The following is a 27,256-nucleotide window of genomic DNA, read 5'->3' on the forward strand; positions in this document are numbered from 1 at the left end:
TATAAAGAATTAAGACTGTCCCAGACAAAGGGGGACTAACATCCCCTTACCTGGTGGCATCAGCTGAGGTGACAAGGATGGCTCCCCGGATGGGGACAACGGCAACTCCTCAGGTAGAGGGGACAGAGGTGGTTCCCCAGGCTCAGACAGGGCCGGCTCTCCAAGCAAGGGGGATAAAGGTGGCTCCCCAGGTGGGAGGAACAAGGGCAATTCCTCAGGTGCAGGGCATAGGCCTGGCTCCTCAGGGGGCTCTTCAGGTCGAGGGGACAGGCGCGGTTCCTCAGGCTGGGGGGCCAAGCGCAACTCCTCAGGCCGGGGGGACAGGGGCGGCTCCTCAGGCTGGGGGGACAGGCGTGGCTCCTCAGGCCCGGGGGACAGGCGTAGCTCCTCAGGCACGGGGGACAGCTGCGGCTCCTCAGGCAGGGGGGACAGGCATGGCTCCTCAGGCTGGGGGGACAGGCGTGGCTCCTCAGGCCGGGGGGACAGGCGTGGCTCCTCAGGCCGGGGGGACAGACAGGGCTCCTCAGGCCGGGAAGACAGACACAGCTCCTCAGGGGCAGGGGACAGGCATGGCTTCTCAGGCCGGGGGGACAGATGTGGCTCCTCAAGCGGGGGGGATAAATGCAGCTTCTCAGGCGCAGGGGACAGGCGCGGTTCCTCAAGTGCGGGGGACAGGCGCGGCTCCTCAGGCCGGGGGGACAGACAGGGCTCCTCAGGCCGAGGGGACAGGCGCGGCTCCTCAGGCCGAGGGGACAGGCGCGGCTCCTCAGGCCGAGGGGACAGGCACAGCTCCTCAGGTCGGGGGCAGAGTCGTGGCTCCTCAGGCAGTGGCAACAAGGATGACTCCTCTAGCGGTAGGGTCATGAGCAGCTCCTCCGGGGGCGGAGAAGCAGGTGAGTCTTCGGGTGGTGGGGAAGTGGGTGAGTCCTCAGGCGGCGGGAATAGGCGTGAAGCCTCAGGTGGAGGAGACGTGGGAGACTCCTCGGGCGGTGGGGACAGGGGAGATTCCTCAGGTGGTGGGGACAGGCGTGACACCTCAGGCAGGGGGGATAGGCATGATACCTCAGGCGGGGGGGACATAGGCGAGTCTTCAGGTGGTGGGGACATGGGCGAGTCCTCAGGTGGTGGGGACAGACGTGATGCCTCTGGTGGTGGGGAGAGAGGAGACTCCTCTGGTGGAGGGGATAGGGGTGATTCTTCAAATGGTGGGAACAGACGAGATGCCTCAGGTGGTGGAGACATGGGTGATTCTTCAGGTGGAGGGGACATAGGTGACTCCTCAGGTGGTGGAGACAGGCGAGATGCTTCAGGAGGTGGGGAAGTAGGCAACTCCTCAGGTGGGGGGGACAGGGGAGACTCTTCAAATGGTGGGGACAGGGGTGATGCTTCAGGCGGTGGAGACAGGGGTGTCTCGAGTGGGGGAGATGGGGGGGACTCCTCTGGTGGAGAGAACGGTGACTCCTCCAGTGGAGAAAAGGGTGATGACTCAGGTGGAGGAGACAGAGGAGACTCCTCAGGCGGTGGAGAGAGGGGTGATTCCTCAGGTGGTGGGGACAGGCGCGATGCCTCAGGCGGCGGGGATGTGGGCGATTCCTCAGGTGGTGGGGACAGGGGCGACTCCTCAGGTGGGGGCAGCAGTGGCATCTCCTCATTTAGGGGGGCCTCCAACTGGGGCTCAAGTTGGGCCCCTGCTCTCCCTGCAGACATAACACACTATGCTCCCACCTAGCCCAGCTCTACTCCATCAAAAGTACAGGGTTTAAGGCAAAGCAGAAACTGTCCCTTGTCACAGAACAGACAGGAATTATTTTCAGGAACCCTCAAACCCTACTCACCTAGTGGTTTGGCTTCACATTGCAGGGGCCCCGGTTCCTTGGGTTGCATAGAGGTCACGTGCCCACCCTTTGGCTGCCCTTGGCATGCAACGTACAGAGCTTCGGGCTCATCAGTGGGGGTATCACCAGGCTCTGGGGGTGAGAACCTGCAGAGGGTACAGGGGAGCAGGCACCAGGGCTCTCATCAGCTATCAGCTCCTAGACAGCGTGCTGAGGTGAGGCACGAATGCTACGGATCGTACTGCCCACCTTGGGGCTCCCCTCTCAAAGTCAACTTGCTTTAACACGGCCCCTGCCAGTCTCAATACCTCCAAACTGCGTAACTTCCCAATCTCCTTCAGTCCATGTTACTTACCTGCTACAGACAGGGGGATGCTGCTCAGCCACAGAACTGACAGGCTGTCCTCCTTGGGCTTTGTGACAGCGGTGACAGAGCGAGTAATTCTCAAACCACTCAGAGTTGGGATTCAGCTCTGCTGAGCCTGCCCCACAGGCCCGGCATACCCGGCATGCCTAGGGGAAGTAAGCAGGCAAAACAGGCACTGGTCAGAGAGCAGACTGGAGGAGAGCACAGGACTCATCACAATGGGGAAATGAGATGTGATAGGTGGTAGAATTAGGGAGAGTAAGGCAGAATCAGAGGGATAATCACCTTGCACTTCCAAGAGTGAGCAGGCAGTTCCTCCATTGGTGGTTTTAGGCAGAAGGTGTGGTATCCTTTGTCACACGTCTCACAGACCAACATCTTAGAGTCATTCCCAGGTTTCCTGCAGGCACATAGGGCACATAACAGATCCTTCCTGCCCTCATTCTCAACCCTAACCTGTGCTTCACCTAAGGCTTCTCTCTTGCCCTCCTATTCTTACCTGCAGGCTTGGCACACTTTGCATTCAGGGCACTGCCAGCCAGCACGTTTGCGGGCAGTCAGAGCAGTGTCCAGGCAGGCCCCGTGATAGTGATGCCCACAGCTGGTACAGAAGAACAGGTCACACAATTCCCCTGGTCCCTCACATACTGCACAACGAGCCTCCTCTAGCATGGGAAGAGACAAAGAAGATGGGTCAGCTATGGATTCCTTGCAGGACTCAGCACAGTGCTCTCTACGTAACAGGCATTCCATAGACACAGAACGAACAAACAACAAATAGTTACTGGGTATTTGCCCAATATACGGGAGACACTCTTCTAGGCGCTGCAGACACCGTGGTAAACAAGGAAAAGTCCCTGTGCTCACAAAGTTCACATCTCTTTTAGTAGGGCATAAGTTCACACAAAAACCCCAGGCACACTTGGCCCCTTATTTGCCCTGTGTCCAGAGGGTAGGACTTCTTACCCAGATGTGCAGCCCCCTCACTGTGCTCCGGGCATAGCAGCTGCAGTGTTTTCATGGATAAGAAGGAACCGCTGGCAGTCGCACAGGGGAAGTGGTAAAGCCGTGGACATCCGGGTGAGCGGCAAGGGATGGAGGCACCGCGCCTGGTGCAGTGGGAACAGCGCTGCCAGGGTGGAGACAAAGTGTCAGTGCTAGCCGCTCTCCCCAGAGCAATAGGTCAGGCACTGGCTCTGCCTCCGTCTAACCACTGCCCTTCTCATTCTAGCCTCTCAGAAGCCCACCAGCCCTGCTCGCTCTACCCTGTGCCTATGCAATCCCTTGGCCCCAGCCCCACCTGTGAGATCCCTGAGAAGATGGCCTTGTCCACACCACATAGTTCTGGGCCCTCCTGCCCCCATACGCCTGCCGACCACGCAGCACACCAATGGTGAGCCCAGCAGGACCCTTTATAATGGAAAAGGATAAACAGAAAGGAAAGAGTTAGCAGAAAGGTAATGACTGGCTCAGGACCACCCAGTCCCTACCCCCTTTTCCTGCCCAAGTCAGCTACCCCACCTCTCCTCACTTACCGCCAGGTTCTCCTAGGTGGGCAGGTGTCAGGCCCTCAGGGAAACCAATCTGTGACAGGTCCTCACAGGGCAGCGCTGCCTCGTTGGGCCCTGGATTCCCCCCAGGGGACGCCACTGGACACTGGGGCCAGTCAAATGGCAACTCAAAGCGCCGTAGCTCCCGCTGCCCATGTAGACTGGGCTCCCCGCAGTTACAGAGAGCACAACGCCGCACCGGACCCCCACTGTGGACACACAAGCGTTAGTACCATGCCGACCGCTGCCCAAAGGCACCCCTAACATCCCCATGATTTGGCATGCCTATGATTCCCAAACACTCATCTTCCTAAATCTTCCTCCTTGAAAGTCCAGACTCTCAAATCAAATCTTTGTGTGGCTTTACATCCTCATTTCCCCAAGTTACCTGCAGTCCTGGGGAGGCTCCTGAAGCCTAGGACCTCCAGAACTGGGCACAGAGACCTCCCCCACATGTGGGTTGGGAAGGTCTGGCTCAGTGGTGCCTGACTCCTCAGAGGCTGCAGGTCCATCAGCTGAATGAACAGAGAAGCAAGCATCAGCCATCATCTTCTATATAGTACTAGTCTAGGCAAACCATAAGAGACTCTTAAATGCACAGAACAAACTGGGGGTTGATGGAGGAGAGGTGGGGGGGCAGGGATGGACTAAATGGGTGATGGGCATTAAAGAGGGCGGTTGTTGGGATGAGCACTAGGTGTCATATGTAAATAACGAATCACTAATTTCTACTCCTGGAACCGAAACTACAATGTATGTTAACTAACTTAAATTAAATAAATAAATAAATAAAAATACTAGTCCACTGATCAGACCCATGAGATTAACCAAAACCCTTGGTGAATTACAGTGATGGCAATTTGACTTTTGCTCCAAAGAACAAAGTCCTTCAATTACCTGTCTATTAGACAGACTTAGCTCCTGTCTTTGTGCCAGGGCCAGAAATCTAAGGTTGCCTGGGAAGGGCAGAAAGCTGCCAGCAAACCCAGAATTTGCCCTACTCACCTGCCGGTTCTGAATCTTTATCCTCACCAGGCGGCTTCTGGCTGTCCATCCCTCTCTCCGACTGGGCAGGGCCCTCTCGGGGAGACCTGTCAGAGCAGAAAGAAAGATCTACATGTCTAGTAAGTCTCCCCACTAAACACTTTCCCTAGCATCCTAGGAGGAAGGCAGCTATTGGTAACTACTTTACAGAAAGCAGAGCAAAGCCATACCTACAAACTCCTGTTCTAATGACAAGGAAAAACTTTCTCCCTAACCCTTACCCACTGCCTACTTCCTCCCCAGATAAACACATACCCTATTCTCCCGCTCTGGATTCTCAGGAGGTCCTCTCCCCTTTCCCACTTCCTACCTCCTGTGTCAGAGTTCCCAGGGCAAGAGCATCCAACTAGAAGCACATCCAAGCTATATCTAGTACTGCCCTTTGCTTCATGTCTGAGTTCTTGGTTTCTGGTGTGCCCTATTCCCTGGCCTTTTTCTTCAGATCTCAAGTCAGCTACCATCCCAGAGGTACATCAGTGCCAATCCAGGGGTAGCCATAACCCAAGAAGTCTGAATCCAGTCAAAATCCCTCTCCCAGAGACAGAGTCTGGGGTCTTACAGGGTATAGAATACATTACTGGGACTAAAGCCTAGCTATGGATGGATCTCCTCCACTTCCACCAGTTTCAAACAGGCGATCCCAAACACAAAAGAAGAAACTCCCCAATTTCTACCCACAGCCCATCCAAATCCAGCTCAGGCCCCCTCCCACCCCCCCTCCCCTGCTGTGACTGAGCTCAGGATCTCACCCAGCCTGAAGGCCTCAGGTCGTTGCCCTTAGCAACACTAACTGCCCTTCCTCCTCAGAGGTCCCTAGTAGTTAACAGAAGTGGGCCTTAGGAATTACTGAGCATGTGTAGCTAGGCTTGAAGCTAGGCATGCTGGGAGTTGTAGTCTCAGGAAGCACACTGCCACTTAGAGGAGTTCTAAACCCGGGAGGACACAGCATAGCAGAGTAGCTTCCTTCCTCTTCGGTAAAGCAGGGTTTCCACACACACTATGGGGGTGGGGGGGTAACGGTCCCCTCTTCTAAGATACGCCTGACTATACCAGAGCCAAATGAAACAATCTAAAGTTACACCTAAGAAGGTTGAGACCCACCCGTTGAACATATTTTCCTAAACCTCAGAGAGAACTAAGCAGAGTACAGAAAAGAGAAAAGCAAAGTTGTAGAGGTGAGGAAGAAGAAAGTCATCTTATAGAAAAAGGGAGAGGGGCGCCTGGGTGGCTCAGTCGGTTAAGCGTCCAACTTCGGCTCAGGTCATGATCTCATGGTTTGTGGGTTTGAGCCCTGTGTTGGGCTCTGTGCTGACAGCTCGGGGCCTGGAGCCTGCTTTGGATTCTGTGTCTCTGGCTCTCTCTGCCCCTCCCCCACTCTCTCTCTCTCTCTCTCTCTCTCTCTCTCTCTCTCTCTCTCTTTCTCTCTCAAAAATAAATAAACATTAAAAAAAATTAAAAAAAGAAAAAGGGAGAAAGAGATAGGTGCCAGCAGCTCTAAATGGGAGGGATAGGGGCTTAAGCAGAGAAAAGAAAGTATGTTCTTAAGGAAGCTGGGGGCATGGGAGGAGGGAATCCCTAAAACAGAACTCTAAATAAAAGTTTGAGAAATTTCTCTCTCCCACCTTTTCCACTCTTATTTAACCAGAGGGACCACACCAACCTTAGTAAGGATAAGCCTCTCTTCCCAAACCAACTACCCCAGTGGTCAGCCACTGGGATTGCGTGACTGGGGCAAATGAGATGGGGGAACCCTCAAAAGTGCCTAGGACTGATGAATCAATTACCTAAGAACCACAATATCAGTTCTCTTCCCCTGAGCTCACACTCCATTTTCAGACACTAGCAATGCACCTTCTGTGACATATCACCGGAAAAGAAATTTTGTTTTACTTTTTTCCCTTCATACTTTCAGAATCTACCAGATTGGGAAAGTGAAGTATCACCTGATACCTGTTACCTCCATTCCCTGGTCATCTCTTTCCCAAACCTGCCACACAACCACACCTGAAAGGAAAGTCGGGTGGTCATCTGGCCGGCCCACAGAAAAGCTGGTCTGGAACTTCAAGGGGCTCTTAGAAGCCACTGTTGGGAAGTAGGGGTTGGAGGTTAGGGTACCAGCCAGCCCCCTCTTCCCAAGCAGTCGTTCAAGGCCCGACCACACCCAAAGACTTCAAAGTTTCCTAAATGTGTTCCTTACCACTACATACCCACAAAGATCCTCTACCAGCTCTGCTCTCAAAAGTTGAGGCCAAAGGAGTCACAAACAGTAAGAAATAAAAAGCAACAGTGATAATACAGCGGGTGGGAGGAGGACTGCTTCACACAAGGCCAGAGGGACAAATTCCTCTGCCCTCCCCCGAGCGCAGCCCTCTCAAGCTGGTAAGGCTGGCACTGCTTGGGGAGATACAGAAACCACCTTCGTCAGCCTTGGAAGACAGAGTATCAACATCTTCCAAAGCCACAGCCTCATTCATGGGGACATGAAAGATAGACCAAGTAGCACACAGTAGAGTATCCTCCAAGCTGTGCCAAAAACAACCTAGGGGCACCTCCAAGAAGCTGGGGCTCCATTTCTCTACCCCTGCAGTCTAGCACCTGTGCCCCAATGCCAAGTCCCAGTTGCCAGGCCCCTGAACACAGCTAAACAAATAAAGACCACAGGTTCCCCCATCCCATCATTCACAGCCAGAAATCACACACACACATACATATACACCAAGGGTTTTTCCCTGGATCTAAATTGGGTTAATACCTAGCCAGGCTTCCTCTGGGGAACGAGAGATCCCAAAGAAGTACAGATCTAGGAGGTAAAATTGTGCTGGCTTCCCTTAGCCCCAGGCCTAAGAGGCCCAAAACAGCAAAGAAGACAGGGATTCATCTCAACCCACTCTCCTCCCTGACACCATTCCAGACCAATAGTTTTAACTCTATTTTCCCAGCCAGAGGGGAAATGGAAGCTTGGAGAGGTGAAAGGCTGAAGTAGGCCCTTGAGTGAACAGCTCTTCTGTAGGACTCAGGACTTCCTGGTTCCCAGCCTGAGAATCAAACCACACCTCTCCCCACCCCCATTTTGGGCCAGCCCTCCAGGAAGAATCCAAATGGCAACACTGGGCCCGTCGACCCTCCGGACGGTCTCTGGGTCATCCTGGGGTCAGCCACAGCTAACAAGGAGAGGTCCCTCCTAAGGAAGCTCTTTGGGGACAGACAACAGGAGGGTCCCTTCAGAGGCAGCAGTGGCAGAGAGAATGGGTGACAGCTAGCCTCACTCTACCACCCCTGTAGCACGTCTCACCTCAGGGTTACCACCCAGAAATCTTTCAAGGGCAAAACCCCTATTTTCTCCAAGATCAGACTGGAAGAGATCTAACCTATGTATGTTGGAGAGGGTGGAGTGAGGGAGCAAAACACAACAGCCAAATCCCTGCTGGGCAGCATGACAGCTGTGAGAGGGGCTGTCCCAGCCCAGGGCTCAGAGGCATGAGGCTCATGCTGCACCTTCATGCACTCACATACACACCCCTTCTTCCCAACACCTCCTGCCAGGGTTGGAAACACAGGCTTTGGCTGAAACAGCTCTTGATCAGGTCATTTCTCCTCCAAAGAGGGACAGGCCACCCTATTCTGTAGGCTTAGGACAGGATCTGAGGACCAGTTAACATTCCCTAATTGAAAAGGGTTTGGAGAGGTCTGGGAGGGGCCTATGGGATTGGCCAGGACTTATGGGCAACCAGCTCTCCACACTAGGCCCAGAGAAAGCGGGAGACAAAAGCCATTTTTTTGCAGCCCACATTCGCAGGGAGCAAATCTCAACGGCCTACTCTATAATCCCCTAGAGATTATGTCCATCCCCAGAGGAGGGGAGGCAAAGCAGGCTAAGACAGCACTAGGCCTTGCTGGGGTCACTTTGTCAGGCAGGGGCAGTTTAAAGTTGAACAGCAAGGCCAGAGCTGCCCCCAGCCCCGCCTCCTTCTTGCCCCAGCCACCCCCTTCATCACACTAGTTAATTTCCACACACTCTCCCTTTGCACAGTGAAATAAGGCCTGGTGAAATATCTAGGGTTCCTGGAGTCTCCCAGAGACTGCTCTGGGTGCCCGGATGGGCAAGAACAACCTTAAAGTCCAACCTGGCAGTAAGTCTGACCTGGCAGTGGCACTCTATCCTCCCTCCCAAAGTTGTTCTGTTCCCAAGGCCCACAAGGAACCCTGAGGGAGAAGCAGCCAACTGGGATTGGTGCTGGCATCAGGGCCTGGGTCCTAGTTTAGCAGAGCTCCCCCCAACACAAAAATAAACAGGCAGAAAGGCGATCTGGCCAGGTTCCCAAACTCCCGTGGTTCCCTGAACCCCCAGTCTTTAAAGAGGCACACCCCAAGACACCAGGCCTCGGTTCTGCCCCGGCGACTGGCTCAGGTTGCCTTGACAGACACTGCCAAAGGAACCCTCCTCAGCTCTGGCACCCCTTTCTCCAACCTAAAGGCCAGCTCCGGCCAAGATAGTCCATCTGGCTATGCCCCCAGTCCAACCCTTTCTGGGCCCTGGCCGGGCAGACTTCACTCACCTCTTCACAGGGCGATCCAGAAATCCTCATCCGAGAACATGGCCAGAGCCCGGGCCGCTCCCCGACCTCCAACCGCCAGAGCGATCACAGCCGCCCCCCGCACGGGGGGGCTTAGGGGGGCCAAGAACGGTAAATCCAGGTCGGAGTGGCCACCCTCCTCCCCCAAAAAAACGCAAGAAGCCAAAGAAGGGTTCTCTGCCTCGGGTTCCAGCAGTTTAGGTTTCCATGGACAGCCCCAGGGCGGCGAATCCCGAGCGGACACAAAGAGAGCACCGGTGGCTTTGATCTTGGGCGAGCAGGCTCCGCATCCGCGTCGCCGGGCGGCCTCTCTGTCCTAGGGCCGGGCCAGCGCCCCGGCCGCCCGCGCCGGGCTCGGGCGGAACGTCGAGGCTCTCCAGATGGAACGTCGAGGCGCCTCCCCAGCAGCCCGGAAGGAATGCCGCGCCGCCCCGCGCCGGGCCCGGATGGAACGTGAGACCCTCGCTGGAGAGCCGAGCCCCTCTCCCCGCCCGGGCCGGCGCCCCGGGGCCGCGCAAGCTACGGCGACGCGGAGCCGGCGGGGCCGCGGGGCTGAACCTGACACACACCCAGCGCCGGGCTCCTCGACCCCGAGCGCTCACCCTCTGAGGCTTCGAGCCCCCCACCTTCTGCTCCCCCCCGGGGAAGGGAGGAGGGTAGGTGGGCGAGGAAGAGGAAGGGGCGGGCGGTGCGAGCCCTCTGCCCGCTCCCCTCCGGCCGCTCCAGGCCCTGCGCTCGCCTCCCTTCCCCTCTGGCCTCGGGAGCTGCCCCGCCCCCGGCCTGGCCGGCTCTGATCGGCGGCACCCCCTCGACCCCCGGCTGGCTGTGATCGCGGGGGGCCTAGAGGTGCATGGCCCAACCCCGGCTCCCGGCACCGGGGGGTCAGGAAACTGAGCGGAAAGTGGGGAACGAGGCAGCCATTTGCAACCGGAGAGGAAAGTAGTGCAGCGCGGCGCCGCTCCGCCTCCCCCCCCTCCGCCTCCTGTTCGGCCGGTAGGGTGGTTCCTGCGAAGGGGCTATTTCCTGGCCCGAGATCTCGGCAGCGGTCGTAGAGATTCAGGAAGCCTCCGGCGCAAGATCCGGGGGGCTCTTTTGCCTGGGGAACCCCACTCGAGAAGCGGAGAAAGGAGAAGACGCGGCCCTATTTTGTGTTGGAGCGGAGCGGCGGAGGGATACGGCCCTCTCGGAGGAAAGGCTGTGACTCTGCAGTTCTACGCACACGCTGTGGGATCCCTCCGCCTCGGGTTAACCCCGACTGCGCCGGGCCGGCCGCTGTGCAGACACGTGGGAATGAAGCCCCCCTCCTCTGCGCCCCGGCCCTGGACCTGCCTCCTTCACTGACCGGCTCGTGAAACTAGGACTGCGGCCACTTTCTAGTTCCGTTCCCTTGCAGTTTTCAGTCCCAGAAGCTCCACCAGCCCCCTTGCCTTGGCCAGGGGCAATCTTTCCCGGGAGGGGGATGGAAGAAGAGCCAGGAGATTGGCCGCTGCTCTGCATCCTGGGAACTGGAGTCCGCAAATGGAGAAAGTGAGGCACGGCGCCTGGCGCTGCAAAGGGTGGGTTCTTGCCACGTTCGGGGGCCCTAAGGAAAGCGGTACGAGTCCCTAGTCGTTCGTTGTGGCTCTCAAACCCCTCCGTGAGGAAAGAAGACTCAGTGCTACCACAATCACCACACACACCTCCCCCATCAAAACAAATGTGGAGTTTCCTTCCTTTCCCCGGGTGCTCCCACCCCCACCCCTAGTCTTTCTCCCCGGACCCTCAGGGCCTGTGTCCCCTTTTTTAGGAAACAGAGGGGATGTACCTTGGAGCCTTTCTGCTACCTGGCCGGAGTGCTGTTACTGTAGACAAGATCCCAAAACACTACTTGCAGGCATTCCCCCACACACCCCCGTAAGTCTGGGTGAGAAAGGATTGGAAAGCCTTTTCTGCATTAGCTGTAACCACGGGATGAACAGAAAGAGACACACTAACTATGTGCTAGATACTTTATATATTCTTAGTTATTCCTCACCCTCCTTATGAACTACGTAGAATTATGTTTCTATGATGATGAGATTGAGGCTAAATAAAATAGGTAAAATTTCCCAACGAATTACATCTAGTGACATCCATGATTCAAGCCAATGGCCATGTTTTTCCTAGGATTGTATATATCTAGATAATAAAAAAAAAAAAATTTAAGGAGGATGCGAAGAAAGAGGTAAATCAGGTGCAGGGCTGGTTTTGTGGAAAAGGATTTATTTACAATGCTGTCCAATAGAACTTTCTGCAGTGATGGAAATGCGTTACAGCTACACTAATTCGACTCAGCCACATGTAGCTATTGAGCACTTTGAAATGTAGGTGGTGCAACTGAGGAACTTTATGTTTAATTTTAATACTAAATTAAACTTAAATAGCCATATGTGACTTGTGGCTTCCATATTAACAGAGCAGAAAACCTTTAAATCTCTACTAGCCAGGTTCATAGGAAGGATTAGAACTAGGCATGCCCTGTGCTAGCCAGACACTGGTACCATGTACCCTGCACTGACCATTCGGGTCTATTTCAGGAAAAAAAAAAAAAAAAGCCAGCAGCAACTCCACACTTGTCCCAGCTATAGTGAATAAATTAACCAAGAGACAGAAGTTGGAAAATGAAAGGTCCCTCCCTACTCTCTACATCCAGAGCCAGGGAGGCTGACCTTCACCAAAAAGACCTCCAATAACACAAGAGCCGCCTTTCTCAAGAGTTTATTATGTAAGAGAAACTGTTCTAAGCATTTCAAATATCACCACAACTTAACTCACCTCAACTCTATGCGGATTTAACTACACTTCATAAATGAGAAATTGAGGCTCAGAGAGGTTAAGTGACTGTGCAAGGTCACATGGCTAAGTGGAAAAGTATTCTAACCTAGCTATTAACTACTATTCATTATTTTTGTCAGGACTTTGATATTGCTTGATACACTTTTAGAAAACTTCAAACATTTATAAGTCTATCCCAGACCTCATGGCAATGGCAACAGGGCAATAGATAACCTATATTGAATATTCCAGGACAGATATGCAAAAGGACCTAATTTTAATATAAGGAAAGAGAGTGGTGACCACCCTAAAGAGAATCCTTAACCACTGAGCTTGTCCTTTGGAGAATGCTCCTTCCAGCAGCCTTTATATTTTAGATTCTGGATTAGAGATGCAAAAGCAGCTGGCAGAACTTTTAAAAACCAGTATGACAAACAGTCACCCCAACTGTAAGCCCAAACTAGCCTAGACTCAAGCACTAGCAAGGTCACAACTAAGATTTTGCCCATCGTTCCCAACTAAGTGCATTGACAGGGTACCTCAGACTCCCTCAGTTGGCAAGAGTAGTCTGTGTTCTCCCTGTTAATGGTACTATTCCAGTAACCCTTGTAAATCCTTGGCAGAAGTATTATGCCAGTTAGACCCTAGGTCTGGTGGGGATGGGGGGTGAGCAGGAAAACTAGAGGCAGATAGGACTGATCCTTCCTAGCTAAAATGTCCATCCTCCTACTGAGATGGCCGGTCAATAAGAAAGAGTAGAAGCAATACTTTTTGACACCTAAAAAAAGTGACATGATTCCAAAGGTGTGAAGGGTGTGAAAAGGTCACCAAAGGTAATGAAAAGACCAGAGAACATCCACTTAATGAAAGGCTCTGGGAACATGGGGAATGGAAGGATTGATATACACCAGGAGCATTATTTCTTCCTTCACTCGACTCTTCTGGAAAGCCAAAATCTTCACCAACACTTTACTCCGTCCCTGCCTCTACCCTCCTTCTTAATTATTACATCACTAGGATGAGGGGTTTCCTTCCTCCCCAAACCCTACCCTCTCTCTGAGTGCCATCAAATGCTGAGTGCCAGCTTCCCCCAGGAGGGAAGCTAGGTCAGCATGTGGCAGCTGGCCACTAGAGGGTAGTGTTTCTGTAGTTAAGGGGATCTTGAGAGCCTATAAACTTGGATGGGAGTGGCAGCCAACTGGTACCTGTACAGGAGAACCTAGGAGAAAAGAAGGTGGGAAAAAATAAGTAATAAGTCTTAGGGTAATGGTCCTCCTGAATGAGTGAGGAGTAAGGAATAGCAATGAGGTAGGAGGAAAGAGTTAGCCCTTATTCCCCACCAAAGGCCATAGTCACCATTCCTTGGAAAAGGAGATACTGGCTGTGAGCTCTCCCCACATACAGAGAAGCCAAGACGAAAAGATTTCTCAGTTTATTTGCATATATACATTGTTACCCTAGGGAGTCAGCTCCACTTCAGGAGTTCCCAGCTCCCTTCACACAGCCAACACCCAAAACCTGCACAGAAGACTGGGTCCTGAATAAAGAATGCTTAGGACTCATATCCCAACCCTGCAGGTTGTAACAACTCATTTAGCAAAAACAGAAGACGAGAGGCCAGTGCCCATGAGACATCCTTGCCCCGTTGTAAACATTGACAACCAGGCCACTGGAGCCTGGGAGAAGTGTGCAAACATGAGGGTACCACACTGTGTGACCAGAGGACTGGGAACACAGCTGGCAACCATACCCGTGAAGTCCTAAGGGCCTATACCCGCTGGAGCCTGGCAAGTGCCAGGGGCAGAATCAAGGCAGCTACCCAATGCCTGAGGGCTCACATGAGACAGCAGCGGCGCTCTTGCCCATAGGAATTCTCTACCCGGGCAATTTCCTGGATGACTTTGGTGAAGATGCCTCGAGTCAGCTGCAAGGGACAGAGAATCAGAGCAACAAAGTTAGTTACTGCCACCAATATGACTCAGCTCTGAGGTGTATACCCCACTCCCCCACCATCCCCATATCCAAGAAGTGCCATAAGAAAAACACTGCTACCCGACCACCTTCCTAATATTCAGGCCAAGCACCTGATTCTCTCGAGCAGATGACTCCATAAATGTTGCACCCCAGGACTCTGCCAGCTTCTTCCCTTCAACTGCCTGGACTTCCCTAGAAACAGATTTGTGACGTGAAGAAGGAGGACAGCAATGTCCCCACGTTCTCTGCAAAATCTTTATAGAATCTAGACTTCCTCTTACCCATCCCACTTCCAAGGTTTGGGAGGAGGCTTGAGGAAGGAGAAAATCAAGGAAAACAAAGAAGCCTAGGATGGAGGCTTGAAATATGAAATTACAGCTTTTGCAATAGAAGGGTTATCTTGTAGGGGCACCTGGGTGGCTCAGTCGGTTGAGCATACGACTTCAGCTCAGGTCATGATCTCATAGTTCATGAGTTCAAGCCCCGTGTTGGTAGCTCAGAGCCTGGAGCTTGCTTTGGATTCTGTGTCATCTGCTCTCTCTGCCCCTCCTTTCCTCCCGCCCCTTGCAAAAATAAATAAACATTTTTAAAATTTAAAAACCAAAGAAGGGTTATCCTGTGTTAACCTTCCAGTTAGAAAAAAAAGAGGTGAAATGACTGTTAAGGTTAGTGGCAGAACCAGGACTAGAGCCTTGACTGATTCCTAGTCTATCTCACTTTCCTCTGCCTTTAGGTATAGAGATCTTCATACCTGTCTGGAGAGAGATCTGCCTTGTTCCCCACTAGCACCACTGGCAGCCTGTGAAGAAATACCAGTTACTATAGGATCCCCTCCCACTCTGCATGGACCCCAACCTCCTTCACATCAAGGCTGGGCAACTCCCCATCAGATCAGACAGGATCTGTCCTGGCCTCCTCCCTAACTTGGACCCCCTGCTCTCTTCCATCCCCTTAAGTCCATACTATGTCTCTATCTCCCAGAGCCACTCACCGAGTTTTCCCGTGACCTTCATGTAGCTTTTGGTACAGACTCTCAATGACTTGGAAGCTTTAAACACAAGAAATGGAGCTATAAACTTATTCTGAGACAGCCCTCAGATCCTCCCAAGTTCCCCACTCATAACCTTGGTCACTTACCTATGCAGAGAGGTGACAGAATACACAAGCACATAACCATGGACCCCAATGATGAATGAATAGGGCAGAATGCTGTACTCATCCTGACAAGAAACAGAAACATCAGTACCTAGATACATAACACTCAGCTGGCAAAGGTTTGTGGGTTGCATCCTGGGGACCCTCCCTAGGGCACTCAATATTCCAGTCATTTCTATTCAACAAGAATTTACAGAATAGCTCCATTGTGCACTGCACACTACCCTCTGCTAAAATGCTTTTCTTTTAATACTACTTTACAGATGAGCCACAGAGGCAACCAGACTTCATCTCCCACAACTGAACTGCCATGTTTAGATACCCTACCCCAAACTGGTACCTGCCCTGCTGTGTCCACCAGGTGTAGGTGAAACTCATCTTTGCCAAGAGTCACTATCTTGCTGTAAGCTGAAAAGAAAAGAAAACTTGACTGTGAGGTGCTTGTAGGGCTAGCAATGTGTGCCCCCATACATTCTTAACCCTAGGGGTGATATAGATGGACCGGGTCTAGGGAGCTCTCCAGGCAGCTAGAGGGACAATGTTAAGGTTCTCATTGTCTACATCTACACCATCCTGGACGCAGTATCTTGCAAAATCCACTCTCTAGCTCCACTCATAGAACAGGATTACTAGAGAAAAGATTAGATTTAAGGTCTAATCAAATCAGCCCCTTGGCACCAGGAAACTCCCTAATTACGGAATTGGATGGGGCAACAAAGACCTCCCTGCCCCACCCCTAGGGGAGAAATCTACTCACTATTCTCCACTGTAGGATCGTAGCCTTCCAGGAACTCGCCTTCCACAAACTGATGTGCCAAAGATGTCTTCCCTGTGGGAAGCAGTGGTAGTTGTATCCAAATCATCCATCCACATTTACATCCTCTGCCCTTTCGGGGGCTGTGGCCCAGGGCTAAAGAGGACCCCAAATTAGCACTCTAGCCTGTGGGTGCCATGCAATGTTTTTCCTTAGCCTACCCTCACCCTCTTCGCCTTGGGTCTCTGCACCCTGGCCACCGGATGCATTCAGTAGCGCAGCAGGAAGCCTTTCCTGCAGACTTTCCCCACCCCACCCCTGGAAAGATCCGGGATTCCCCTAGGATCAAGTCGCCTCGCGCCCGGGCACCTGCGACTTGCCCCACACAGACCGCGCCCCCATCCATCAAATCCTGACCCCATCCCCCCACCACCCCACCCCCCACCCCACCCCACCCCCCCCCCGTCCCCAGGGTAACACTGGGGACCAGTCTGGTGTTCTGGCAACCAAGCCCACATTAACCCTTACGTTCTCCTGCTTCCTGCAACCCTCCACACACTATCACCACCCCAGCCTTTCCTCCTCCATCCTTTCAATCCTCGCCCTACAGCCCCGTTCTAACGATGCCACCATTCCTGTCTGGGTCGCGTTCCCGCGACAGCGCGCCTCCTCTGGCCACAAAGCCGCGGTGCGTCGGTGCTCTCCCCAAGGCGGAGACTCACCTACAGAGCGGTACCCGAGAATGACCACCTTCCTGTAGCGAACTAACGGCATGGCAGTAGCCGGCCCCAAGGGGCTTGCAGAACTGCGGGCTGAAAGAGCCCTAAGAAAGGGAGATCAGAGTGTAAGGTAGGCGCAGCAACCGGCACAGGAAAGTCGCTCACCCTGAAGCTGCCAGGGGCAAGCTAGAGGAAAACCAAAACAAGCGCCGCGCCCGGAGCTGGCCACGTGATCACAACACAGCAAGACTAACGCGAGGGAGCCGGGCGCCGGGGGATCTACACTGCCGCGCAGCTCCGGGCTCCGCCCCCCAGGCTGCTCGCCATTGGTTCATTGGAAAGGATAAGGGCGGGGCCGCCAGCAGGAGGGAAGGGTGGGCCTCACGTGGAGCCAAAGAACCAGGAGCTGCGCCTGCGCAGACTAAAGCCGGTTCATTCATAAAGAAACAGAAAGGAAGCCGGGGTCCTAGAGGTGTTTGCGCATTTGCAACCCGACACAAGTGGCTGCGAAGAATCAAGAAGAATCAAGAATCGTGGATGGAAGATACCTGTTATGGCTTGGCTGAAATTTCTGGTCAAAAGATTCTAGGCCTCCGTTTTGCAAGGTCTCTGAGATCCTTGGATAGGGAAAAAAAAGGCCCAAGTTCCAATATATTATCTCTTCTTCCCCCCAGACTTCAGCCTCAGATCTTTTATTGTCAATTTCCATAGTCTATCAGGATCTTCGGAAATGCAACTCTTATTCTTGAAAAAGTTATTGAATTTGTGGCTAGGTCATCTGAAATTTTGTTGTTATCAGCATAATCATCACATTCATTTATTCAAATATTTATTCAGCACTTACTGTATGTTTCAGACATTGTTCAAGCTTTGGGGATAGAGCAGTGAACATGACAGACAAGGTCTTTGTGCGCATAAAGCTTAAAACCTAGTGGAAGAAACAAACATATAAACAAGGAAATATTAGATAGTATTAAGTGCTATAAAAGGCAGCATAATAAGAAATGACCACATTAGATAGTAAAACTTCCTCTCAAAGGAAGCCCCATTTAAACTCAGGTCTGAAAGACAATAAAGAGCTAGCTAGAACAAAATTCTGACAGAAGAATCCATCAGTGCTACAGGTGTTACGATGAAAATAAATTTGTTAAATTCCAGGAGAAGAAGAGGGGAGAGAGAGAGAGAGAGAGAGAGTGAGTGAGTCAGCCCAAAACAGACAAAATCCAAGAGAATGGCAGGGGCCAGGCTATGCAAAGAAATTTGGTCTAAGGGCGCCTGGATGGCTCAATTGGTTAGGCCCCCACTTTGGCTCAGATCATGATCTCGCCGTTTGTGGGTTCAAGCCTCGCGCCAGGCTCTTTGCTGACAGCTTGGAACCTGGAACCTGCTTCAGATTCTGTGTCTCCCTCTCTCTCTGTCCCTCCTCTGCTCTCTCTCTCGCTCTCTCTCTCTCAAAAGTAAATAAACATCAAAAATTTTTTTGAAAAGAAGAAGTTTGGTCTAATTCTAAGCACCCAGAAGGCAGTTGATCATGTTTAAGCTGGGGCACGCCATGATCTGAACAGTGTTTCTAAAATATTTCCCTGGTTAAAAAAAAAAAAAAAAAGTATACCTCTGGTTGTGAAGAATGAGGGGGACAGAAGCAGAAGGGGAAGCAGGGAGATCAGCTAGGAGACTGTTACTTGTAGTCCAGGTGAGAGGTGAAGGTGGCTTGACTAGAGTGGTAGAGGTGAATGAAGTAGAGAATTCACGCTACCTTTTGAGGCTGAGGTCAACCTGACTTGCTAAAGGGCTAGCCATAGGAGGTGAGGGAGGGGGAAAGAAAGAAAATGGCTAGATTTATAGAGAGTTCTACTTTGTGCCAGATGCATTTCTTTGTTATCTCATTTAATATCCACAACAGCCCTAAAGTCGGTCATTGGTATTACTTACCCATTTATCAACCATATTTATCAAACAATCATCATGTCCTATCTAGGTGCTGGGCATACAGCAGCAAACCACACACACAAGGTCTTGGCTCATAAGGAGCAAGTGTTCTTTTGGGGGAAAACCAACAATCTTAGAGGAAACCATAAATAAGCTAAAATAAAAAAATAATATCTGTAGCGGTGGGGGGAGCCCAAGATATTAATGGACTAGACAGTAATGGGGTGTGGTACTCCTCTTCTTTTATATGATATCCTAGAAATCCTGAGGATTTCAAAGACATTTGTACCTGAGACTTGAATGATGGGTAGCTGTTATCACCCTTATCTTACAGATGTGGAAACTGAGACTTAGCCATATAGGTAGCACACAGAAGTTATTTCTTCTGGAAGGTCCTGACGAATTGGTATTTAGCAGCCAAATTGTACTGGAGGACAGGCTTTGTATAACTGTGGAACTATCTAATGCTTTAAAGAGTTCAGATCTACAAAAGTTGTTTCAAAGAGCTAGTTAATCTGGCCTCAGAAAGGGACCCAAATACCTTTTCAACTGGGTAACGGGAGTTCCTTGCAGACCAGCAACTTTATGTTGGATTATTTGGCCTGAGTGAGGTTGGTGGAGATTCCAAATTGGGTCTTAAGCACTGCAGGGTAGAACAAAGAACTGGATTCAGTGAAAGTCAACAAAAATTTATTCATCTCTGATGCGCCCGGGTGGCTCATTCCGTTAAGCGCCCAACTTCGGCTCAGGTCATGATCTCAAGGTTCATGGGTTTGAGCCTGCATTGGACTCTGTGCTGACAGCTAGGGGCCTGGAGGCTGCTTGGGATTCTGTGTCTCCCTTTCTCTCTGCCCCTCCCCTGCTAGAGCTCTGTATCTCTCTCTCTCTCTCAAAAATAAATAAACATTACAAAAATTGATTCATCTCCTACTTTGTACCAGACACTCTCACAAAGTGTTGCACAATATGGGTATAAAGATAAATGAGATGGCTTTTATGCTGTTTGTCTTTCCAGATTAACTCCCTATTCTTTTCCACCCAGGTTTGTTTCCAGGAGGCACACTTACCCCCTGGATATCAGTGGAGTTCAGCCTATGAGAAGCCCTCACAGAAAATCACATGGATGGAAGAGAGTATCTATGTCCCCTTTGGAAGTTCCCAGCACCCCTCAAGTCACTCCTCCAACTCTCCCCCCCCCCCCCCCCCGCACCTACCTCTTTTGTTCTGTTTCTAGTTGCTCTCTCCCCTTCAGGCCTACAGTGATAACAGTTTCTCTGATACTCACCCCAGGGCACTATTCTACCCCTGTGTGGTTTCCCTATACCCTGCTCACACCTTTGTAAACAGTCTCTTTATTAAATCATTCTCAAATTCTCTTGTTTTCAATCAGGAAGAAAGCAAAAGGCCTAAGACAAAGGCTTTCTCTTCCTATGGCTCTTTTAAAAATTTTATTAATGTTTATTCATTTTTTTTAAATGTTTATTTTATTTTTTGAGACAGAGAGAGACACAGCATGAGCAGGGAAGGGGCAGAGAGAGAGGAAGACACAGAATGTGAAGCAGGCTCCAGGCTCTGAGCGGTCAGCACAAAGCCCGATATGGGGCTCGAACTCACGCTTAACCGACTGAGCCACCCAGGCGCCCCATGTTTATTCATTTTTTAGAGAGAAAGAAAAAGAGAGAGTGTGAACGGTGGAGGGGCAGAGAGAGACACACAGAATCCAAAGCAGGCTCCACACTCCAAGCTGTCAGCACAGAGCCCAATGCAGCGCTCGAACTCACAAACAGTGAGTTCATGACCTGAGCCAAAGTCTTAACAGACTGAGCCACTCAGGAGCCCCTGGTTTTTTCTTTTTAAACAGAAAGAGAAGGTCTCACAGCAGATTTTCACCCCCATCTCCTTAAACCAAACTATTGTATAGCCATCTCTAGCTGCAAGGGAGCCTGGAAGTTTTAGCATTTTCTTTTCTACCCTCTCTAGTAAAGGAAGGCAAAAGAGAAGGTGATTAGGAATAAATGTTCAGTGAGCCAATCCACAAGACCTGCACACCTCGGGACCAAGATATTTGTTTATTAAATATCAATCACCCTAAAGAGTAATGCATACACAGTTACTTTGTAAAGATCAAAGATATACAAAGATCACCAATATAGGATCACCTAAAGGAAGTAAACTATTCTAATGGTAGATAAATGGGCTTGGAATAAAATTTACAGTGACGGCATCATATATTTTGTTACGTCTCAAACAACTGAGACAAAATAAAGATCCACTGCTGCCAGAAAACTGTTTTAAGTATCTCTATAAAAAGTGAAAACATGTTTACTATGTTTGTATCAAAAGTATGGGTTCCAGGGACACCTGGTTGGCTCAGTCGGCAGAGCATGTGACTCTTGACCTCAGGGTTGTGAGTTTGAGCCCCACGTTGGGAGTAAAGATGACTTAAACAACAACAACAACAACAACAACAACAACAACAAACTTGGTGGTTTAAAACAACAATGTATTATTTCTTCTGATTCTGTGGGTTGAACTGGCAACTCTTCTGTTATCTCTCCTGGACTCACACATGCGGTTACCAGAGGCCACAGACCCTGCTGGGCGGACCTTTCCTTCAACCACAACTGCAGTTACAGTCTTTCTGGGTTCTCATAACCTTTCCTTCCCTTGCCCCTTTAGGCCTAGGGATCACCACTTCTAGTGGCTCCTCACTGAAGCCAGACTCAATGTTTCCCCCCTCTCCAAGATATTCTTTAACCCTTTCCTACAACGTTATGAACAGCCCTTCCATTATATTCTCCTCAGTTCCCCATTTGTGCAATGTTTCCCCCAAGGACTCTGAATGATACACCTCTGAATTATGGTAGGGAAAATTATCAAGTAAGCGATTAGAAGGCAAAATTATATTTAAGTCTCACATCAGAGTATGAATAGCTAGAAGCATAGAGGAAAGAATTATTCTCAAGGGAGAAAAAGAGAAAAGGAAGAGAGGAAGGCAGGAAAGGAGGAAGGAAAGAGCTTGATTCTGTCTGGATCAGAGGTTTCACATGCTAATTGATGATGTAGCTGGGCCTTAAAGCTTGAGAAGGCCCTAGGGAAAATAGCAAAAAGTTAAGAGAATTGAAAACACAGCATGTCTGGAAATACAGAGTGGACCCTGTACCTGCAGCACTCTATGAATGTGGGCTGTCTGTGAATTAAGGCTGGAAATTAGACTGGGATCAGATCAGGGAGGGCTCTGAATGCCAGCTTTAAGAATTTGACCTTTGGGGTGCCTGGGTGACTCAGTCGGTTAAATGTCTGACTGGCTCATGTCCTGAGCTCACGGTTCACGAGTTCGAGCCCCACGTCAGGCTCTGTGCTGACAGCTCAGAGCTTGGAGCCTGTTTCGGATTCTGGGTGTGTGTGTGTGTGTCTCTCTCTCTCTGCTCCTCCCCTGCTCATGCTCTGTTTCTGTCTCTCTCTCAAAAATAAATAAATATTTTTTAAGAAGTTATAAGAATTTGAGCTTTGAGGGGGCAACACCTAGGTGGCTCGGTCGGTTTAGCATCCAGCTTCGGCTTGGGTCATGATCTTGAGGTTCATGAGTTTGAGCCCCATCTCAGGCTGTCTGCTGTCAGCACAGAGCCTGCTTCAGATTCTCTGTCCCCCTCTCTCTGCCTCTCTCCTGCTGGTGCTGTCTCTCTCACTCTCTCTCAACAATAAATAAACATCAAAAAACAAATAAAAATAAAGTAAAATACAATAAAACAAAATAAATGAATTTGACCTTTAGGGTGCCTGGTTGGCTCAGTCAGTAGAGCATGGGACTCTTGACCTCAGAGTCTAGAGCATGCAACCCTTGATCTCAGAACCATGAGCTTGAGCCCCCCTGTTGGGGGTAGAGTTTACTAACAAGAATTTGACATTTGCTCAGTATCCAGCGTTCTCAAAATATACCATTAGTGGTATGTAAGATGACTTAGGTAACATACACACCTAAAATTCTGTTTTGTTATGTGACTTTTAATATGTGGTGGGAAAAACAATAGTGATAATGCCAAAGCTATGACTTCACAAATATTCTTGCACAGAAGCTAAAGCTGGTAGTAAGAAAAGCCAATGGAATTCAAGAAGAATACTAAACCTTTATACGGGTAGAAAGAGACTGTGGACCTAGTCATGAAAACAGTACAAGGTTTGGGTAGCACTGCAGTAAACAGTGGAATCTTTGCTGTTAACTTGGTGGGTGTGGGGGGGAAGCTTTATGAGGGTCACACTGGTGGCCCTTTAGAGAAGGTAGTACCAAGAGAGGTTGGGGCTGGAGGGGAAGCCCTAATAGGAAGCCAATACCCAGAAAGGAGAAGATGAGGGCCTGGACCAGGTCACAACAGAGAGGATAGCGAGGACTCTTAGGGAGGGCACTCCAGACGGAAGTGAAGTTGATGATCTGATTAAAGCAGAGTGAAGGAAGATGGCAATTCCACGTGTAGGATTAGAAGACATGGGAGGAAGAACAGGAATTTTTTAGTGGGGTTAAGGGGAACGTACTGAATGAATGTATTTATTTGTGACATGTGGATTTGGGGGCACTCCCCAGGTATTCGCATGTTGATGGGCAACTGAAGGATATTTGTCTCTAGGCACTCCACAGAAAAATAACCACAATATACATGCAGGCGTCTTCCTTGCGTGTTCCCTACGTCTGGTCCTCCCTCTTGCTCCTACACCTACTCTTGATTTCTGTTAGTATGGAGATGATAAACACCAATCCATTTCAGGAGAATGGGAAGTACTTAGTTCCTCTTGAGGGACCTTTCCCAATCCAGGGACCATAACCAGCAATGTACAAAATAATTGAATTATAACCTATTAGAGACGGAGGACCTTGGTGATCACCTGGTCCAGACTTTTCCTCCAGACTACAGGCGGAGAAGCCGCAGCCTGGAAAAGTAAAGTGAGTCACAACAGCAAAACACAGCGGAAAGAGCATGGACTTTGCAGTCAATCAGAGCTGGTGTCAAACCCTAGCTTATTCACTGTGTGATTTTAAGCAGGCTATTTCACTACTCTGAGCCTCAGTTTCTCCTCTATGAAATGGTTGGAACAACATGGTAGCAGATGTCTGACATTCTTTCTGGCTGCTGGCAGAAAGATCGAGTTCCAGGGTGGCCCGTGGCGGCGGTGTCAGCAGTGACTTCCTGTATCCATGTCGGTGTCAGCATTGGTCTGCAAATTGCAGTGTCTAGTGTTTAGTGGCAGGTGCCACGGTGCACTGGCTTGGTTCTGTGATTTGAGGCAATGTTTCTGGCTGCATAGCCTCAAAACCCAGGTCTCCAGCGGTCCCTGTCACTTGCTTAAGTCCTTCTAGAACCAAATACTCATTTTTGCATGACTGTCGCGAGAAATAAATGCAATAATGTGTGTGATATCCCAGGTACTCTATTAAGAAAGAGCTGGTACGAGGGGCACCTGGGTGGTTCAGTGAGTTGTCTGACTTCGGCTCAGGTCATGATCTCACAGTTAGTGTGTTTGAGCCCCATATGAGGCTCTCTGCTGTCAAGGTGGAGCCCACTTCAGATCCTCTGTCCCCCTTGCTCTCTGCCCCTTTCTTGCTCTCTCTCTCTCTCTTTCAAAATTAAATAAACGTTAAAGAAGAAAAGAAAGAGCTGGTACTCAGTGAATTGAAGCCATCAGAATAATTATCATTATTGGTTTGAAAGTGAATTGACAGTTTGGCCAGAGAGATATGCCTAGAGGAAGGCAGATGGTCTGGCTCCCTCCTTGGACACCACTGAGAAAGAAGATCCTGGGAAGAACACTCAGTCTAGCCAACTTGGGAACTGGACTTGCTCAGGACACCTCCAAATCCTCATATGCTAGAGAAGCCTTACAAGAAGTCCTGAGTGCCTGATCTGGGTCCTACCATTCCAACGGACCCATCATGCTCCCTTCCCACCACCCAGGATGCCTGTGTCCTCTATCTAGGGCACTCCCTTTGAGGTACCAGACTGTTGCCCAAAGAGCAGAAAATTACATCTCTATGAGGGATTTCAGCCAATTGTCTGGAGGCCTGAAGAACCATACCTGCCCCACCAGTGACTACATATGGCACCTCCCTCACCAAGATCCTCCTGGGCACACAGTAACAACTCTCGTTGACTGAGTGGCCCATCTGCCACATTCCATTTTGGATTATAGATTGATATTGGCTGATCAATTAGTCCTCCTCTTTCATTTTAGGCACATTAATATCACACAGCGAAAACTGAGAGAAAGCCTTTTCTCCTCCTACTTACTCTTTGCTCCCTACTTCATTCAATCAACCACCAAGTCCTATCAATCCCATGAATACAAATATTTCCTAGAACTGTCCTTTCTTTCCATCTCCATTGCCACTTCTTTACCTTACCAACATCATCTCTTCTCTGCACCACTGCACTATCCTTTTTGCTTTTGCTCTCCTCCCTGGACTCACTAACTCCTTTCTAGTTCATTCTCCACTCGGCAAGTAGAGTGATCTCTCTAAAATTCAAATTTGGTCAGGCCGCTTCACCAAGCTAAACCCTAATTAAATTAATCTATTAAAAGGATTGTCTGTTTCCCTACAAAAATATTAGAAATCCTCAGCATAGTAAAATACCTGTTAGTACTTGCAGGACCCTGATAAATATTTGTGGAAAGGAGGGAGTCAACTCTCCAGGTTTGGGAGGAAATGCCTTGTTCCTTTCTGTGTTAATTTGCCTTATTCAAATCTCAGGGCACCCCCTTCTTTCCAACTTCTTGGAAGCACCTCACTGTAGCCTCTGGCATCTCTTACAAAGTGATTTCCTCAAGGTCACACAGCTGGTGTATAAGCACCAAATGGAATAAACAGCCCTGTTGTTCACAACTGTAGAATCACAGTTACGGGAGAAGCAATCATGGTTGAAAAGTGACAAATACCCATATGATGTTTGATCCTCCTGTAACACTCCCACCAAGTTTCCAGGCCTTGGTATAGAGTCTTTCAAAGATAAAGGAAATCTACCTCCTCACCCCACCAATTCTAATGGCTATTGAAAATCAGACATTTCAAAGAATAATCCATCCTAGCCAGTTTATCAAGGGATTGAGGGAATGAGAGCAAGGAGGCTCTCATTCCTGCAATGGTCCAGAAGTGCTTTGGGTCACCTGCCCCCAAGAGGAGGAAGGTGGATGACTTTGGCTTTCACTTAGTTCAGGGAGAGGCACATGACATTTAGTCTCAAAAATTCTACGAGATACTGTAGACTGGCCAGGGACTAGAACAGGGAAGGGATGTGTGTGGAGGAAATGGGATTAATCCCAGCTCAAATGTTGGGTGGAATCCCAGCTGCTGCAGCTGCTGAGGGCTTAACCAGCTGTTCCCTGGGCAGCTGCAATGTTCATCCCAGACCTGTCTCTCAGGATGGCAGCTCTGTCTCAGCTTAGGGCCATCAGCTCCAAGCTAAGCCAAACTCTGCTGAAAGAATGGCTAGAAAGTAAAAGAGAATAGCAGAAAAGGAGCCCCCAGTTCCAAGGACTTCTGTTTGGACACCATGTGGTTTGGAGTCAGATAACTGTGTTCTTAGGTTATGCGGTCCCAAGGAGACAAGTTGAGAGACAGTTTGGGTTTAGGTTTCAGAGAGAAGCAAAGCCAGGGATGGAGGTATCCCCTTCAGATCTGTCCCTATCCTATCCTGCCCTGCTCCAGCATCCCTCCACTGCCCCCCACCATCTGCTCCCATAACACATTCTGTACGGGGATGGGGGCATTTGCCACTTGCAATCAGAACTAACAACACTTGGGCTCCTGTGTGGCTCAGTCGGTTAAGTGTCCGCTCAGGTCATGATCTTGCGGATCATGGGTTCGAGCCCCGCATCGGGCTCTGTGCTGACAGATCTGTGCTGACAACGCGGAGCCTGCAGCCTGCTTCAGATTCTGTGTCTCCCTCTCTCTCTGCCCCTTCCCCACTTGCACTCTGTCTCTCTCTCTCTCAAAAATGAATAAACGTTTTTAAAATTTTTTTTAAAAACCTAGCAACACTCACATGCACAGAGGAGGACCAACATACTTAAGGATAAAGATGACCTAAAAAGCCCATCTGATTTCCAATTTCTTGTTTAAAATTGAAGTTTGACACCCCCCCCCCCCATCTGCTTCAAATCCTACAACTGCTTTTCATCTTTAGGACAAAATTGAAAAATCTTTAAATAGTTCACATTTCCCTTCTACTAAACTGAACTTGGGTTCAGTTTACTCTTGCTCCCCAACTCCAGACCTTTGTATATGCCGTTCCCCCTGCTCGAACAACTCTTACCCATCCTCAGGTCTCAGCTTGAAAGTCACTCATCTATCTCACTGCACTCACCAACAACGTTCTGACCACCGTGTCTGTCTTGCCAGGTGAACTGTAAGAGCCATGCCTGACTCACTGTCCTCCCCCCCCCCCCCGCCATGGCACAGCACAGTATTTGGCACAAAGCGGGCACTCAGTAAAACCTGACAAGATATTCCCCCTCTGATGTTCATTTGTATACATCAATCAATCCACATATAGAGACAATCACAGGGAGAAGAGA

At 50.1% G+C, this 27,256-nt stretch overlaps 2 protein-coding genes across 13 annotated transcripts in view; both read right to left on the minus strand.

Moving 5' to 3' along the window:
• Positions 1-10,546, minus strand: part of KMT2D (lysine methyltransferase 2D) — a 40,378-nt gene extending 29,832 nt beyond the window's left edge. For all 11 annotated transcript variants that reach the window (XM_053226185.1, XM_053226184.1, XM_027036027.2 and 8 more), the window contains exons 1-11: positions 9,353-10,546; positions 4,758-4,843; positions 4,141-4,267; positions 3,738-3,961; positions 3,503-3,612; positions 3,169-3,331; positions 2,702-2,867; positions 2,488-2,602; positions 2,191-2,348; positions 1,836-1,981; positions 51-1,697 (exon numbers count right to left, since the gene is read on the minus strand). In XM_053226185.1, the coding sequence (XP_053082160.1) occupies positions 51-1,697; positions 1,836-1,981; positions 2,191-2,348; positions 2,488-2,602; positions 2,702-2,867; positions 3,169-3,331; positions 3,503-3,612; positions 3,738-3,961; positions 4,141-4,267; positions 4,758-4,806 (2,905 nt within the window). In that variant the 5' untranslated portion in view covers positions 4,807-4,843; positions 9,353-10,546. The remainder of the gene's footprint in view (positions 1-50; positions 1,698-1,835; positions 1,982-2,190; positions 2,349-2,487; positions 2,603-2,701; positions 2,868-3,168; positions 3,332-3,502; positions 3,613-3,737; positions 3,962-4,140; positions 4,268-4,757; positions 4,844-9,352) is intronic.
• Positions 10,547-13,594: 3,048 nt separating this feature from the next.
• RHEBL1 (RHEB like 1) lies at positions 13,595-19,518 on the minus strand. Of its 2 annotated transcripts, XM_053226189.1 has the most exons (10): positions 19,236-19,518; positions 17,610-17,693; positions 16,769-16,869; positions 16,050-16,121; positions 15,633-15,700; positions 15,275-15,357; positions 15,129-15,185; positions 14,889-14,936; positions 14,248-14,329; positions 13,595-14,087 (listed from the first exon to the last, which is right to left on the minus strand). In XM_053226189.1, exons 3-10 carry the CDS (start codon positions 16,818-16,820, stop codon positions 13,998-14,000), a joined length of 552 nt encoding a protein of 183 aa, XP_053082164.1. In that variant the 5' UTR covers positions 16,821-16,869; positions 17,610-17,693; positions 19,236-19,518; the 3' UTR covers positions 13,595-13,997. The 2 variants fall into 2 exon arrangements, with proteins under 2 accessions (XP_053082164.1, XP_014921276.2); XM_015065790.3 differs by lacking the exons at positions 17,610-17,693; positions 19,236-19,518 and having other exon boundaries at positions 16,769-17,049.
• Between the last annotated feature and the right edge of the window lie 7,738 nt (positions 19,519-27,256).

Source organism: Acinonyx jubatus, chromosome B4 (assembly GCF_027475565.1).
Source record: "Acinonyx jubatus isolate Ajub_Pintada_27869175 chromosome B4, VMU_Ajub_asm_v1.0, whole genome shotgun sequence".
NCBI lineage: Eukaryota > Metazoa > Chordata > Mammalia > Carnivora > Felidae > Acinonyx > Acinonyx jubatus.